Source organism: Haliotis asinina, chromosome 16 (genome assembly GCF_037392515.1).
Source record: "Haliotis asinina isolate JCU_RB_2024 chromosome 16, JCU_Hal_asi_v2, whole genome shotgun sequence".
Taxonomy (NCBI): Eukaryota; Metazoa; Mollusca; class Gastropoda; order Lepetellida; family Haliotidae; genus Haliotis; species Haliotis asinina.
Window position 1 is genome coordinate 13,956,054 of NC_090295.1, and position 15,511 is coordinate 13,971,564.

The 15,511-nt window shown below is 37.2% G+C and overlaps 1 protein-coding gene across 2 annotated transcripts; it reads left to right on the forward strand.

The window, feature by feature from the left end:
- The first annotated feature begins 1,392 nt into the window (after window positions 1-1,392).
- On the forward strand, window positions 1,393-14,256 carry LOC137268093 (uncharacterized). 2 transcript variants are annotated; one of them, XM_067802603.1, is made up of 4 exons: window positions 1,393-1,597; window positions 7,725-7,790; window positions 8,662-8,733; window positions 11,654-14,256. In XM_067802603.1, exons 2-4 carry the CDS (start codon window positions 7,733-7,735, stop codon window positions 11,815-11,817), a joined length of 294 nt encoding a protein of 97 aa, XP_067658704.1. In that variant the 5' UTR covers window positions 1,393-1,597; window positions 7,725-7,732; the 3' UTR covers window positions 11,818-14,256. The 2 variants fall into 2 exon arrangements, with proteins under 2 accessions (XP_067658704.1, XP_067658703.1); XM_067802602.1 differs by lacking the exon at window positions 1,393-1,597 and adding an exon at window positions 5,138-5,234.
- Window positions 14,257-15,511: the final 1,255 nt, after the last annotated feature.

Sequence of the window (15,511 nt, forward strand, 5' to 3'; positions counted from 1 at the left end):
ATGGCATATACTACACGTTAAACGTTTAGACTCTCTAGTGTAAATATAGCCACTTACTTCAGTCAACTGTTCTAAACTAGATTTTGCAAAATAGTTGACAGTTTAAAGGTACTGTTTACGCATGAACTGATGTATTTTAAAACAAATTCGTAAAGTTGACAAGATTATTGGCATGAGTTCAATAAATGATGAAACTCAGAGAAAATTGGTTAATTCTTAACAAAACTTTACACCAATTTACAGAAAGTCGATACATGATCCTCCTTGTTCCATGGATAGTATAGTTTCAATGGCGCCTTAATACATGTATATCACTTTGTCAAGTGTTGGTCACATATACCGTTGTGATGAAAATAAGGTGTTCTGGTGGATGCTTGAGAGTTTGATGTACGATTTCCTATTGTGTAGATATAATTCCTGGCGTTCAACATATAACCCGACATAAATGTTTGGCACTTGCATGTATCACCAGTATCGTAGTGACTGCTTTTTGCTAAAGTTGTAAATAAATATATTTGCTTTTGTCTGTTGTTAATATTTGTTTTCGTGGCATGAAGAAACGTTAAATCTTCATAAAGTCCTGAGTTATTCGAACTTTTACACACTACAATTTAGTAATCATTCACAGTTAAGACCAACAAATCTGGGACAAACCATGGCTATTCTTGTTCCATCAGTTAGCAGCGACTGGTGTGATCCGGTTTAGTACACTAGATGTTCGGGACTCGACTGATTGTTCGTGGCACAAAAATTAAGCCGTCTAAGGCGAGCAGAGTTGCGTCTCTTCACTGTGCAAGCGTTGAGTTGAGTTGGTTATGTCCATTTGAACTTGGTCGTGAGTTCAGTCATTCTATATTCGGTAAGTAAAAGGCCACATGCCTATAGTACATTTATATACACATTTACAACTGAGTCATGTAAAGTCATGTAAAGTCATTACAGAAAGTCATGTCACATATTCATACATTACAGAGATGGATTGCAAGGCCGTAAAACGGCGTACAATCCAACTCACCCACTATTTTGAACATTAAATCAGATGAATACATCGTTTCTAATAACTGGGAATTACCTATTCTACGGGGGAAACCTCATAAACTGCCTGGCAGCAGAATGTAGATATATATACCCGCATATGTAATGGTCGCTAAAAATGAAACTTTGGATAGCACATGCATCATATGTGGTTGGATTTTTAAAAATCTTTAGTCTCGAATGCTTCGACCACTGATTTCAGACAATTCCATGTCCGTATGCATATATGAAAAACGACACAAGAAAATATAGCGTATCATCCAAACCCTGTTGACTGTCCCTTGCAACTATGCCAACACGTCCCACAAGACGTTCCACGGTCCAAGGGAGCTAACTCCAATTAACTAGTTTTAAGTTACTCAGCTGATCAATGGCGTAGTTCCAAAGCACATCGAGTTACGCGGGAGGAAATTGTGTGTAGTTTCGTTTACAGACGAAACAACACAAATAAATGTGCACAGCAAGACATAATTCAAGCGCTTTAATATGATTTGTATGATTTTCAGACTTCAATTGGGGTCATCAACATAGCAGAAATTACGCCGTGACAGCTACATTTGAAGTAAGTAAGTAAGTAAGTAAGTGTTTCCGGTGTATACATTTTTCTGTAGGCGGCTTACATTCATGTGTCTCTCTAAGCTGTTATTTAGCTAGTATACTTTGAAATTCCAAAGGCGTTTACAGAATGAGGAAAGATAACAACTAAGTAGTAGTTTTGATAAACATTGATCAGACTCCAGATTTAAATAACGTTGTGCACGCCCATGTCTCCGAACTGAACAGAACGTTTCTCAAACTGATTGGAAGCAGAAAGGGGGGATACACATTTCCGGGACTGGAGCTTGAAACATGTCCTCCAAGCAAACTGTTGAACTTCGTCATTTGTTTTACAACGACGTTTGGAATGTGTTGTTTTACCTACTTACGGCCAACCAGTGGCGGATCCAGAGTGGGTTTCAGTGGGTTCGAACCCCTGAATCCAACAGCAAACCCCGTTCAAAATTCCTGGATCTGTCCATGCCAACATTCAAACGAAACTATGTTTGTTTAGATAAGTTGTATGTGTTTAAAATCCTAGAGACAAACGGCTGTGCTTTCTGTGTAAATCACTGGATGGTTTATTGTGATAGAAATAGATTACAGTGTTGAGTGTGATAGGTATAGCACCGAAAAACTTCTAAACGATCGTTTAACGACATGGAGATAGTCTTTTAAACTGCCCTACAGTTAATATAACCGTCAACACTAAGCACTAGCTTCTCTTCTTTGACAATGAACAAATACCAAGTAAAAGTCGCCCTGTGAATATTTCGGTATTGGGCAGATGCATCGTGGAATCAGCGGTGATTCATTTTCCTCTGGTGTATTACGTGTGCTAAGTGAAATACTAGTCTGCCGCACAGACCCTGAAGCAAATATATCCAAGAAAGCCCACACAAGTCTAGTAAATGTGGCAAGTCTAGATTTTCTTAGCTACTGAAAATGAAGAAGGTCACAGGGCTCCATTTCATTATATTATTTTGTTCACTGTGAATTTTTTTTTCAGTAAAATATGTTCATTTCAGAGAATAGTTGTAAGTCTAGTGAAATACCACAGACATAGTCTTGACATGGTGTTGTTAGAACATCGCTTTAATGTAGTTAATATTAATGAGAATATTTATAACGCGCCTTTCCCAAACTATGTAACCTGCTGAAAGCGCACAGTGTGATCATTATTACCCCGGATAACCCAAGTTGCCTGTTAGGCGAAAGAAGCTAAATAGTCTCACGATTTTTTCCACCGGGTACCCATTTTCTGCTCATTTGCCTATATGCTGTGGCCACATGTATATCACATGTGCTTCGTTGTTGGACAGGACTGAAGATACTCTCAGGAGTCAATTTCTCACACGCGATCTCACCTCAATTCCCCAAAAGTTATTTATTTATGATTCTGAAAGTTTATTAAATGCTGTCTCCTTTACTACAACATGTACAAATTCATTATCATCGTTTAATTCAAATTTATCTGAAAAATGACAAGATTCCAAGATATGTCAAATTTGGTGAAAGAAAGACAAATATACTATACACAAAGTTGTAGTTCATTGCACCAGGGAGCCTATATAGAGAGGGAGAACAAACTCCTCGAAAAGCCACTGAACGTATGTCACGCCTCGTCACGTGACCAGCGTAGACAATATGGCAGCAGCTTAGTATTTAATATTGAACCAGGTTTATTTCACATTCGTTGAGTGTTGTAAGAACTGAAAACCTATATGTAGAAGATAAGTTAACTATTTGTGGCACTTCGGTTTAAGTCAAATAATTGGTATTAGTGTCAGTATTTGGACAGTAGATCTGTAGTTAAGTTTCAAGTCGGTATGTTATAACTCACTGGCTTCCATTCTCGATTCTCGATATCTTCGAAGATAGACTAAATTAAATCGATAAAAACTTCTTTCACACGATCGTTTAATTTTTAGAAGGGAAACATACCTTTAGTTGGAAGGTATTTGCAAGCAGTAGTGATAGTTTTATGACTTAAAAACTGATCACGATGTATTTGAGGTGTGTGAAAAATATGACATATCGCCCATCTGTTCTGACCCGCCATTGAAATACTACACGACGTTGTTTGAGTGTTCCTAGTCATTGCTTCAAAACATCTTTCCATACACCTTTCATTCTTATGAGCGGAATATACTATTAGATGAAGTGTGTTTGCAAGTAATAGTGATAGCTTCATCATCTGCCAAACAATATTAACGGAAATATCTTTAGTCATGTGCATAAATACATTGCACAAAGTAAATGAATAATATGCCTTAATATTATTTTTGTCCATTCATTACGTCCATTCATTATTACTCATGTTTCTGATGGGTGCGGGCGGTAATAAGTTACATAACTTGTTGTTTCAACTTTGAATAAAATATGTTAAAAAAAACACGATCATTCAGTTAGGACGCTCCGCGCACAACGTTGTTAAACTTCAACTGATTTTTGACCTGAGCTCGACAGGACCACACATGGTCACCACTTAACTGCCACATTTAACATGAACCAGGGATAATCTACAACATATATATAATATATAGTCTCCCTGCATGAACAAAGAGCGATCCTGGTCGATCACTTATTACATTGTTCCTTCTCTTTGTTGAAAATGGACACGTGACGACGCCGGAAACCAGAAATTGTAACAGGATCCTCCCGTAATTCTGAATGTTTGTATTGTTAACGAAACCGTGCCAGTGATGTACTGACGTTTTTCAATGAAATCGGATGTTAAGGTGATATGAATTTTGAAAGAAAATGAGTCAAAAACTTGAATGCAAAGCCAACATTGTGTTCTCTTTAATTGGATACGCACAGAATTGCCCAGTCTACAAAATGCACAGGCACATTTGGTCAAATTGACCAGGAAGTTTGGTCAGATCGCCTCAGGGCTGGTCAGTTCCCCCAAGTGGGAAGTCAAAATGCCCCAATTTATTTAAATTGATTAAATGTATGCCATAAATGCATAGTTTTTTGTCAACTTTGATATTATATATTTCATATGTATGTAATTAGGAAGTAATAGTTCTGATATGTGCATCAATTTAAACCAGGGATGATGTACAAATTCTAGTCTCCACTGTTTAAACGAACTATTGCTTTAAGATACACGTTTTTAGCTTGTACTGTGTGGAGGGGTGGCCCAGTGATATCCCGTTCGTTTGCTAAATCATCGCGTATGCATATGTTTTGTTCGTCCGTGAAGTGGCTTTAAACGATGTGTAGGAATATTATGCCTGTGATACATCTATTGAATGGCTTCTGTTTGACTGTTTTCATAGCGGTAAGCGCGCTTGCGTCGGAACAAACCATGAAACAAGAGAAGACTACGAAATTAATATTTATAGATCAACTTGTATCATATATGAATGAATAAACTCATTTTCAATCTGGATGATAGTATCATAATTTCAACTATAAGAATCCAGAATATGTTCTCTTTGTTTCCATGGACACGTGCAAGATTACATTCACAAATAAGCGATATGTTCCCAGCTTTGGTTGTGTTTGGACTCGTCCGCGCGACTCCAATGTGCTGTACTACTCTCACTGACTATTGAAAACCTGAAAAAGAAGTACCGTAATCAACAACAACAAGACGATTGCAGGCTGGATAGTGACAGGGAAAAGTGTGTTTGTCGACGATTTTAGTTCATGTATGTGTGGAAAAGAGGTCATTATGTTCTGGATCTTTAAATAACAACTCTTCGCTGTTAGCCTATGACCGTGAAACATGAATGCGATGTAAAATCATCCGATTTGCATTGGTGTTGCTTTTGCAGGAAAATATGTCCATCGCTGTTTTCATCAGTAAGCTAAGGCTGTAACACGAAGAACTGGACCTACGTTGTTTTTGTTGTAATGTAAAGACTTAATGCCAGGACAGCTCTGGCTATTTGACTTCAGACAAACACTAGTTTTCTTTCTTCGTAACCTGTAATGACATGACGTTCAACTAATAGTTGAAATCAATCTTTTAGTGTTCTGCAGTTGAGCTAGTAACTTGCCTCTTGAAACTCATACAGCAAATTATCACCCTTGATCCATTCCACCATCAAGGTTTTGCAGAAGTCCTCGTCAAAAATAGATTATTGTTACCAGAACTATTCAGTAGACACACAAGTCAATCTTGAATTGGAGTAGAAATTCACAAGAAAATTTACTGTGTAATCTTTCATTGAAATCACTACAAATCCTACACACACACACACACACATATATATATATATATATATATATATATATATCATATGCACATGGTACATGGCTACATATCACAACTGTGTATAAAACAACACAGGTTGCTGTACAGAGTTGTGTTTCTTTGACATGCTTGTATCTGCTGATTTGGGTGGACTGTATTGTTGGAGGTTTGAGGAAACTTCTTAAAAAAGAGGTCTGGCTCAGACTTGGTTATATCAGGGAGCCTATGTAGAGGGTGAGAAGAAACTCCTCGAAAAGCAGCTGAACATATGTCTCGGGTCGTTACGTAACCAGTGTCGCCAATATGGTGGCAGTGTAGTATTTAATGTTGAGCCAGGTTTATTTTCAACAGCTGATTACGTTCGCTGAGTGTTGTAACAACTGAAATCCAACATGTAGAAGACAGGTTAGCTATTTTGTCACTTCAGTTTAAGTCAAATAATTGGTATTAGTGTCCGTATTAGAACAGTAGATTTGTAGTAAAGTTTCAAGTCGGTAAGTTATAGCTCACTGGCTTCTATTCTCGATTCACCGCGAAGATAACCTAAATTGTGCCGATAAAAACTTCTTTCACATATTCGTTAAATTTTTAGAAGGAGAACATACCTTTTGTTGAAAGGTATTTGCAAGTAATAGTGACAGTTTTATGACTGTTAGGGTGTTTCTAGTCATTACTTCAAATACATCTTTCACATACACCATTAATTCTTATGAGGGGAATATACTATCAGGTGAAATGTGTTTGCAAGTAATAGTGACAGTTCCATAATCTAAAACAAAATGTTAGGGTGTATTTGAGGTGTGTGAAAAATATGACATATTGCCAATCTGATCTGATTCACCATTGATGCTTGAGGGTTATGGTTCCATAACTTCTTCCTTTCTTGTTGATCTTATTATTTGACAAAACTGGAGAGGTGTTTTAGAACAGTTTGTGAGAGTTTTACACTTTATTTTTGAGGGCAGTGTGACAGTGTCAGTTAACATTTTGTTAATGTTCATTCCTTTTCCCACATGCAATAAGACATCTGAATTAATTATTAGTGTAAACAAAAATGTTTCAAAGTAGATTTTTTAAAAGGACAGCTGATGTTAACACATGTTCTCGCGATACTTTTACCTTCTTTAACATGTTTTGGGAGGGAAGGCTGCGTGTATCATTTATTCTTTCATTCATTCACATATAGACTTCTTTTATTCTATTTTATTTATTTCTTTCACTCATTCACATAATTCTTGGTCTTAATTCTTATTATAATTCATTCATTCATTGTAAAATTCTGACCGATACAATAAACTGGCTGAAGTTCAGTTAAACCAGGGTTAATCTACAATGTATATACACTGTATGGTCTTCCTGGTTAAACACAACTGAAGTTGCACTGGGAACAAGACAAGTCACTGTGTGTGTTGGAGCATGACGAGGCACATGTTAATTAGTACAAATGGTTAAGAAAGCGAGTGACCTGTCCCTGTTGTAGAGTATCCCTGGTTATATACAGGTGTCATAGAAACACCATCTAAACATTCATGTGCAAATACTTGAAACTCCTGTCTTTTGTTAAATGTTAAGATGGCATTAATACAATTTACATCAATTTCAGTGTTATTGGGTGCGATGTGTATCTCTGTTATCAGTTGTAGTTGCTTGGCTGAGCAGAATTTTGCTATACTCTGGTTCTGGACCAGTGGCTTGTTTCACTGTGTTCAGATTTTCTCTCCTTCAGTCTTTCCTTGAGGGGTTTGTGAGGCAGCCTTATGGTGTCAGTGGCCACTTGTAACACTGATGACCTGGGTTTGATTCCCCATATGGGCACATTGTGTGAAACCCATCCATGTGTTACACTGTGAAATCGCTAAGAGTATAAATATAGTATAAATCCACCCTCACTCAATCTTTTGCTGATGCATGTTTTATCTTTATTTCTTTACTTCCATTTCAGTTTGAGTTATGGCAGAGAATACAGTTAATAAGCCTGAAACAAATTCAAATGAACAGGATACCAAAGGTAAGACAAATAATCACACACTTACTCTAAAGAGAATTTTGTACCTAGTTGCTGCAGTAATATGTCGCAAATCAGCACAAAGTTGCATTGTGTCCTTTTTCTGAAGCATTGATTTTGTTTCAGATTCAGGTATTGGCATCTCCAGTGAAAATCTGATATCATTATTAATTCATTTAGCCCACAATAAGGTTTTACTGTTGTCATGAGCACTGTTTTCAGCTGAGCTTACTGGAACTGACTGACATTTACTTCTCTGGCTTCAAACTAGTGGCTAAGTTGACAGATTGGTCAAGTACATGAAACAAAGGGTTTTATTGTTTATTGCAGTTTCAAGAAGCTAATCTTACTGCTGGCAATTAGGAGATAAACATACTGTGCTGGAAAATCTGAGGGATATAACGTGATTATAAACCTCTGAATGACTTTGATTAACCAATCACAATCCAGTATTTACTGAAGTCATGGTAGATTATGGATTGTTTCTTTGACTTTCAATAGCCTGGTTCAGACTTGGTTATTAAACAGACCATGTAACTAGCTGAATTACTTGTGACTTCTTTGAGTGGTATGTTGAAGTTTGGAAGTACAATTTAGAGCAAATGTTATGGATAACAACGTCTTTTATTCATGAGTGCAGTGTTTCAATACAGATTGTTATACCATACCAAGCAGGAGTACAATTTTCACATGAACAGTACAAGAATCTGTATCGTAATGTGACACTCAGGAATAAAACAAGTTGTTATCCATAAAGTTTGTTTTATATTGTATTACTTATGTATTCTGATTTTGCTGAGGACAAAAAATTGCTGACTAAAATGTATTATCTATAAGAAGCCTCAGATAGAGATCAATTTCTTCTCTTTACTAGATGTTAACGGTCACCGAGATGTGATTAACCATTGGATGACATCATATGGTACCATGGAAACCGAACAAGCTAGTGAGTAGAAACCACATCAGTGAAGCTTGTAACTTTAAAATAATTTTGTACATGAAGAATACAGTATTCGCATGGTAAGGTTCTCTCAATCATGATATTATTGCAAACACTGAAACAATCAAATTCTAGCACAGAGTTGAGCAGATCCTGTTTTTTTTTTTAAATTGGGGGTGCACATAAATCATGAAGTCCAAAGGGTATGAGGACATGCTCTTAGGGAAAAAATTACAGGTGTGCAGACAGGCACATGTATATATAGTTTTGATGAAATTGTACAACCCAGACATTCCTTTTCTGAATAGTTTTGAAAATGACATCCAGCTTTGGAATCTATTCAACAAGAATATCAAATATATTTTAGTAGAATAAATACCCTAAAACTATGATATTCCTGCTGAAAGTTACTGAACAGGACATACACACTGATTAAGCTTGACATTTCCTTTGAAGATTTTTTAACAGTGGTTTGGTTTGGATTAATCTGTGGTTCCTTGTGTATCTGTTTTTGCTGTCATTTAAAAATGAATTATTCTCAAAATAGAAGACCTGTACATTCTGTGACAAGTTGTCAAAACGTATTGTCATGAACAACTGAGGATTGTGACTGAAAGGCTGTTAGAAAAGTAGTCTTTTGTTTAAAGATCACATGCAACGCAAAGCAAATCTTTGCAGATTCTGATACCTTTCAGTATGGACTTACAGTAACAAATTATTGACAATGCATATTCAACTTATAAAGTTGGAAAAAGTAGGGAAGTAATTTATTGGGAAGTAAACCCCAGTACAAAATATTGTACATTTGACATGCAATTGTACGCCTGTAATTTTGTTTATTTGTTTTGTTTATTTGTTTTGTTTATTTGACCTTTTTAGTAGACCTTGTCTTATATATAAGCTGACCCACGATTTTCAAAGTGCTAGATAACTGTCTTCCTCTGAGAAATCCAAGAATAACTTTACTCAAACACATATTTTCTTGAGTCTTCAACACTATTCATTCGAGTAGGCACAACTTATTGTAAGTATGTTAATACATAGAGGATACTAAACGACCTTCGGTGTAATACCATTTTTATTAAACGAGTTAATGATTTGGTATCAAACAGGCGAAAGTGAGTTTGATACTAAATCTTGAACGAGTTAAATAAAAATGATATTTCACGGAAGTGAGTTTAGTATTCTGTTTACTACTAGCCAACATAAATTGACAGAAACTGCCGTGAAATTCCATACAGTGTGAGGACTCTCAGCTTTCCGCGAGTCAAGCAAGGGCTAGTAAAATTGCGACATCGGTATTTGCATTGTGACGTCACAACTTTAAACCATTTTGACGCCATACGTCAAGCGGTATCACCATGATTACACTTGTGCAATATTGCCGTAGAAATATTACACTGCAGTATCTTCAACGGGCGAGTAATAAAATTCGTTTCAGTAAGCACAACTTATCATTGTGCATGTGTGGTAAGTCCTAAAGTGTTAACACTATCTGTTCCAGTAAGCTCAAATTATTACAGTGTATATGTGTCAACACTAATATCTATGGCAAAACGAGTTCAGCTTCTTGACTGGCAAACACTGCAATATTAAAGGTCACATGCAACATAAAACACAACTTTGCAGATTCTGGTACCTTTCGGTATGCACTTACCGAAACAAATCATAAAAAATGCCAATTCAACCTATAAAGTTGAAAAAAAACGCAATGAAAAAAAAGCCCGCGAAATCGGAGTTCAAACGTTTCACTAAATTCCCCCCAGCGCTGGGGGGAAAACTGGTTTCAACTGCTGTGCTGCGTACATAACGCATGCGCAGTGAATAGGTTCACGGAGCATGAAACAGTATGCATGCCCAGCGTCTGAGGTCGTGAGCAGTAGTCCATTCTTGGTTGTGTACACAAACAAGTAATTAATCTACTCGTTACGTAAAACAACTTGTTGATTGTGGTAAGCAGTCTCTGTCACAGAGAAAGCTCAATGTCTGTTTTATTCACACCTATATGTCTGTCTGCCTGTCTGCTAAAGACAACATGCAATACACAGCTTCAGTCATTGACCACGTGCAATTTGAACTTAACACCTATCAGACTATACGACATAAAGAAAATAAGTTGATTTATGACTCGTGCACCCGAGTCCCGTGTCTGCCACATTATGTAATTAGGCACGTGTGATACATATGATGTTTTTATGTCTGTGGGTTGCAAACAAACTACATTCATTTTTTTCGGATGACTGGATCTGACGGAAACTGGTGCAAACTCTTGTCAGTTTCAAGTCCTGCTTTGTACTTGGACGAATGACAGATTCCAGCCACGCAGTAGTTTACCATCTCTGCTGACATGATTTTTGATTGGATCGAGCGGAAATTCAGAGAACATGTATTTTCCAAACCCAACATCTCTATATACATTCTTCATGGATAACGACTTCTTTTCGTGTATATGATTTTGTTTGACAACAGTATATGAATCCATACTGAAACGACGCATCAAGTACACAAAAAGAAGTTGTTATCCATAAAGAATCTTACTTTCTTGTGACTGGCTATACTTCTAAAATGCCCATCAAACAGATCATCTTTCTGTACACACAATGAACCCTCAGCATATCAGCAAATGAACCAGCCAATCGGAAGCCGTCGTTACACTTGAATGCATATCCACCCGCTATGACTGGGTTCGGTCTCCCGAGGTCTTCGTTTCGGGGGAAGTAAGCCCAAGTACAAAATATTGCACTTTTGAACCGCGATTGTACGCTTATAATTGTGTTTATTTGTTTTCTTAAAAGCAGCAATGTATATTATATGTCATGAATAAGTGATAAATGTGTTTTAATTATGTTTGATTTTTTGGTTGCATGTGACCTTTAACGAATGCTTATTAGTTCATACCTGTGGTATTATTATCAATAAATTTCAGAAGGGGAGAACCTGGAAGATCTGCTGTCAACACTTCAGAAACAGATCAAGGGATCTGATTGGTTGAAAGAGAACACGGCAGAGAAGTGGGTAGCTGAAAACAAGGATTTAGCAGAAGAATTCATGAAAGCTAGGGAAAACAAGGAGAAGAAGGAAGACTCTTGACCAAAACTGAAATTTTCAGGAAAGACAGTATGGAATTAAGTATTGAGGACTCATGGAAACTAGGCCCAGCTTCATGGTTGTGTTCATAAACCAGTACATATCAGTTACCACAGTGATATAATCACTGAAATTTCTTCTACCTCTGATGCTGGTCAGAAGAAATAAGCTATATGGGTTTCATGATACAGGTGCCTCACCATACGATATGTATCTCGCTACTAAGGTCTCTGTACAATACATATTGCAATTCGGCATTGTGGACATTTTGCGCATATGAAGCAGCAAGTAACTTAATGAGAAATTGTCATATGTTGAAACAATAGTTCACTGAAAATCTCTTAACAAAAATTAAAAATCCAAGGCAGAGCTGTAGGTAGAGATGAATAGAAAAATGACAACTACCCATCAGCCAGGTACCCATCACTCATTCCCAACAAGTCATGTTTGCTGTTCTATGTAATAAATACAATAGACAAATCTGTTAAGACTCGAAATAGTATAGTATTCCCAGAAATTATTGAGAATCATGTTGCGTCATGTAACTCATTACGTTTATTAACCTCTGGCGTTTTACTTACATAAACATGTTAAAACATCATCCTTTTACTGTCTCAGTCTTGTTTTAGTACTTTGTTAGACCTCCTCGCTCAGCAATGCATGCCTGAATACGCCTAGGCACACTACCCATCAAAGTTTGTAGGTAATCGTGTGACAGGGTATCCCAATATTGGACCACCTCGGCCTTCATATCTTCAATATTTCTCAATCCCTTTTGGTTTATTCTGTCCTTCATGACTCCCCACACATTCTCAATTGGGTTTAGGTCTGGGCAGTAACTGGGCCAGTCTAAAACTTGAACATTTTCGCCCGACAACCACTGTTTTGTGTAGCGTGCAGTGTGTTTTGGGTCATTATCATGCTGGAAAATCCAGTCATCTTCATGCAATGTTTGTGCTGTCGGAAGAAGGTGACCATTTAGAATGTCAATGTATCTTTCTTTTGTCAAGTTTCCCGTGAAAACACACAATGGTGTCACTCCGCAAGCCGATATGCCACCCCACTGTGAAACTTCGGGCTATGTTTTGGTCGCTGGTAGATAGGTTTGACAGTATCTTTGGTCCAAATTTTCACACAATTAGGGAAAAGCCAAACAGAACTTTCATCCAAAAAGAAAACATGATCCCAATCTTGATTTTCATGAGCCCGACACCAGTTTAAACGTTTTTCCTTTTGTGCATCTTTCATCAACGGCGAGGGAATTCCACGTTTTTTCACCCAATTAAGTCTCTAACTGTTTCATTGCATACCTGAGGACTTCCTCTGCTAATCATTTCATTTCTGATGTTCTCAACACTTTTCAATTTGCCCCTACTCACAATCTGCCCATGTCTTCGGCGATCCACAACACTGAATTTCCTAGGCCGACCTGCCCCTGCTTTGTGCTCTATCCCGGTTCCTGTTTGAATATTCTTCAAAGTTCTGTATACTGTAGACAGAGGAATACCATGTCTACAAGCTAACACTTTAGCATCAGCCTCACCCCTTTCAAAATCATCTAGAATGAGCTTTCTTTTCTCTCTTGCTGTAAATTCTGCCATGTCAACACAGGAAGCCGTCTGCTCAGACAAGGGAGATAACTCTTGACGTAATGAGCTGCCTTCTAAGCCTTCAAGAGTTGTCTCCCTTATTTAGTATGCTTAGTGCATAGTGAAAGCCGTTTTTCCAATCTTAGCATCATTAGAAAAAAAAACAAAGATTTTCTCAATAATTTCTGGGAACACTGTAATTGATATGTGTAAAAAAGAATTGGAATTGATATGAAATCACATGTATCGTATAAAGCAATGCTTGCCGATGATGCACTGGTGCATCAGTGAATTGTGACATCCCAACCATGAGTCAGTTTACCTTATTTAATTTAAATGGAACAAAATGTTAAGGAATATTATTGACATTAATCACACTCATGGTGATGGAAACGGTAATGCTATAATACCTGTGCAGAATTGATGCAAGAGTTGACTGAATGTAAACTTATTACACAGTATGGTATAGTTTAAATTTTTGTACTGGTGTCATGCAATCGAATTAGAGCTGATGATTGGGTAAACACAGAGCCCTGTTGAGAAAAAGATGGTCCAAGGGAGATGATTAGCACGTTGATTTCAGATTACCTCCCTTTGACAACCATGCCAAAGCAATGCGCATTTTCATGGCTGTGGCAAGTTTTCCAGAGTAGCAAACTGAAGATGCAACAAGAAATTCAAATGTTCCTTTGAGTTTTTTCAGCATTTTGATTCCTTTTGCTCATGTTTTGTGAAATGTATGGGTGACAGAGTGAAAATGATAATGTGAGGGTTGATTCAAGGATAATTAATGAAAATGTAGTATAGGTTATTATATAATTATGATGTGGAATAAAGATTTTGTTCATTTAAACATTCTTATCTTTGTTTACAATTTTCAGAATTCATGACAGGTTGCTAAGGCATAGTTATAAATACTGTATAACATGACAAACAGCATATTACATGGAGTATGAAATGGTCAAAATGAATGGTGTCATTGTATAAGACACTGTGTGTGTCTGTGAATGCTGATGCCCTCATTGCCAACCTCTGGCAAGTCTGGCCTTTTGGAACTGTGCAGTCCTACAGTCAAAGATCTCGGTTCCACTCTTGACATGCACATCTGTAACATCAGCAAAATCTGCTAGCTGATCTCAAAAGATGCTTCAATCAAGCGGGTGAGCACATGGGTATTATCACATATTGACCATTGCAATGTTCTACTAGCGGGATCTCCCAAGGGATTAATAAACAAATTACAGCTTGTACAAAACACAGCAAGAATTGCAGCCATGTGCCCCATGCAAGAACATACCACTACCACTACCACTACCACTACCACTACCACTACCACTACCACTACCACTACTACTGCTACTGCTACTGCTAGTTCATGTATCAAGTGCATTTCTCCATGCACTATTCATGCTGCAAGCGCCCAAACAATCTGATTATTATTATCCCTGTTAACCCAAACTGCCTGTTCGGCCCTAGGTTATAGTCACATGACTTATCCCACATATAACACCAATACTCTGTTGTATGCACTCTTTATTCAAAGGAGGATTACATGCAAAACATTGTGTATAACATTCCAGTGCATCCATGGTACCACGCCACTCTATCTGCAAGAGCTTCTCCATCTACATCTCTGAGAACAAGAACAAAGGCCTATGGTGAATGGTCTTTCACACAGCAACACTCCAGTGGAACCAAATGCCAGAAAATCTGAAATCATGTGACAATTTGTCTAGTTTTAAACTCTACTCAAGACCTGTCTCTCCTGGCTGGCATATCTATAAAACACTTCTCCACCTACCTCTAAGCGCTCTAGGCATGTCATTCAGTGTGGATATTACGCTACAGAAGTTGACTTTATTATATTATTATTATTATTATCTTTTTCCATTTTTTTATTTTCCTTCATGCCTTTTTTCTGATGACAAAAATCAAAACAAGAAACAAAATTGGTCTGGCCTGTTCTCAAAACGGCATTTTTATTTTAATAATATACACTTATGTCTGTATTCACATGTCTTCAGAAATTATATACATTACTTTTGGCATGTATTTTCACTGGACAACAGACCAACTTAAAAAAAATCAGTTTAGATTATTTCTAATCC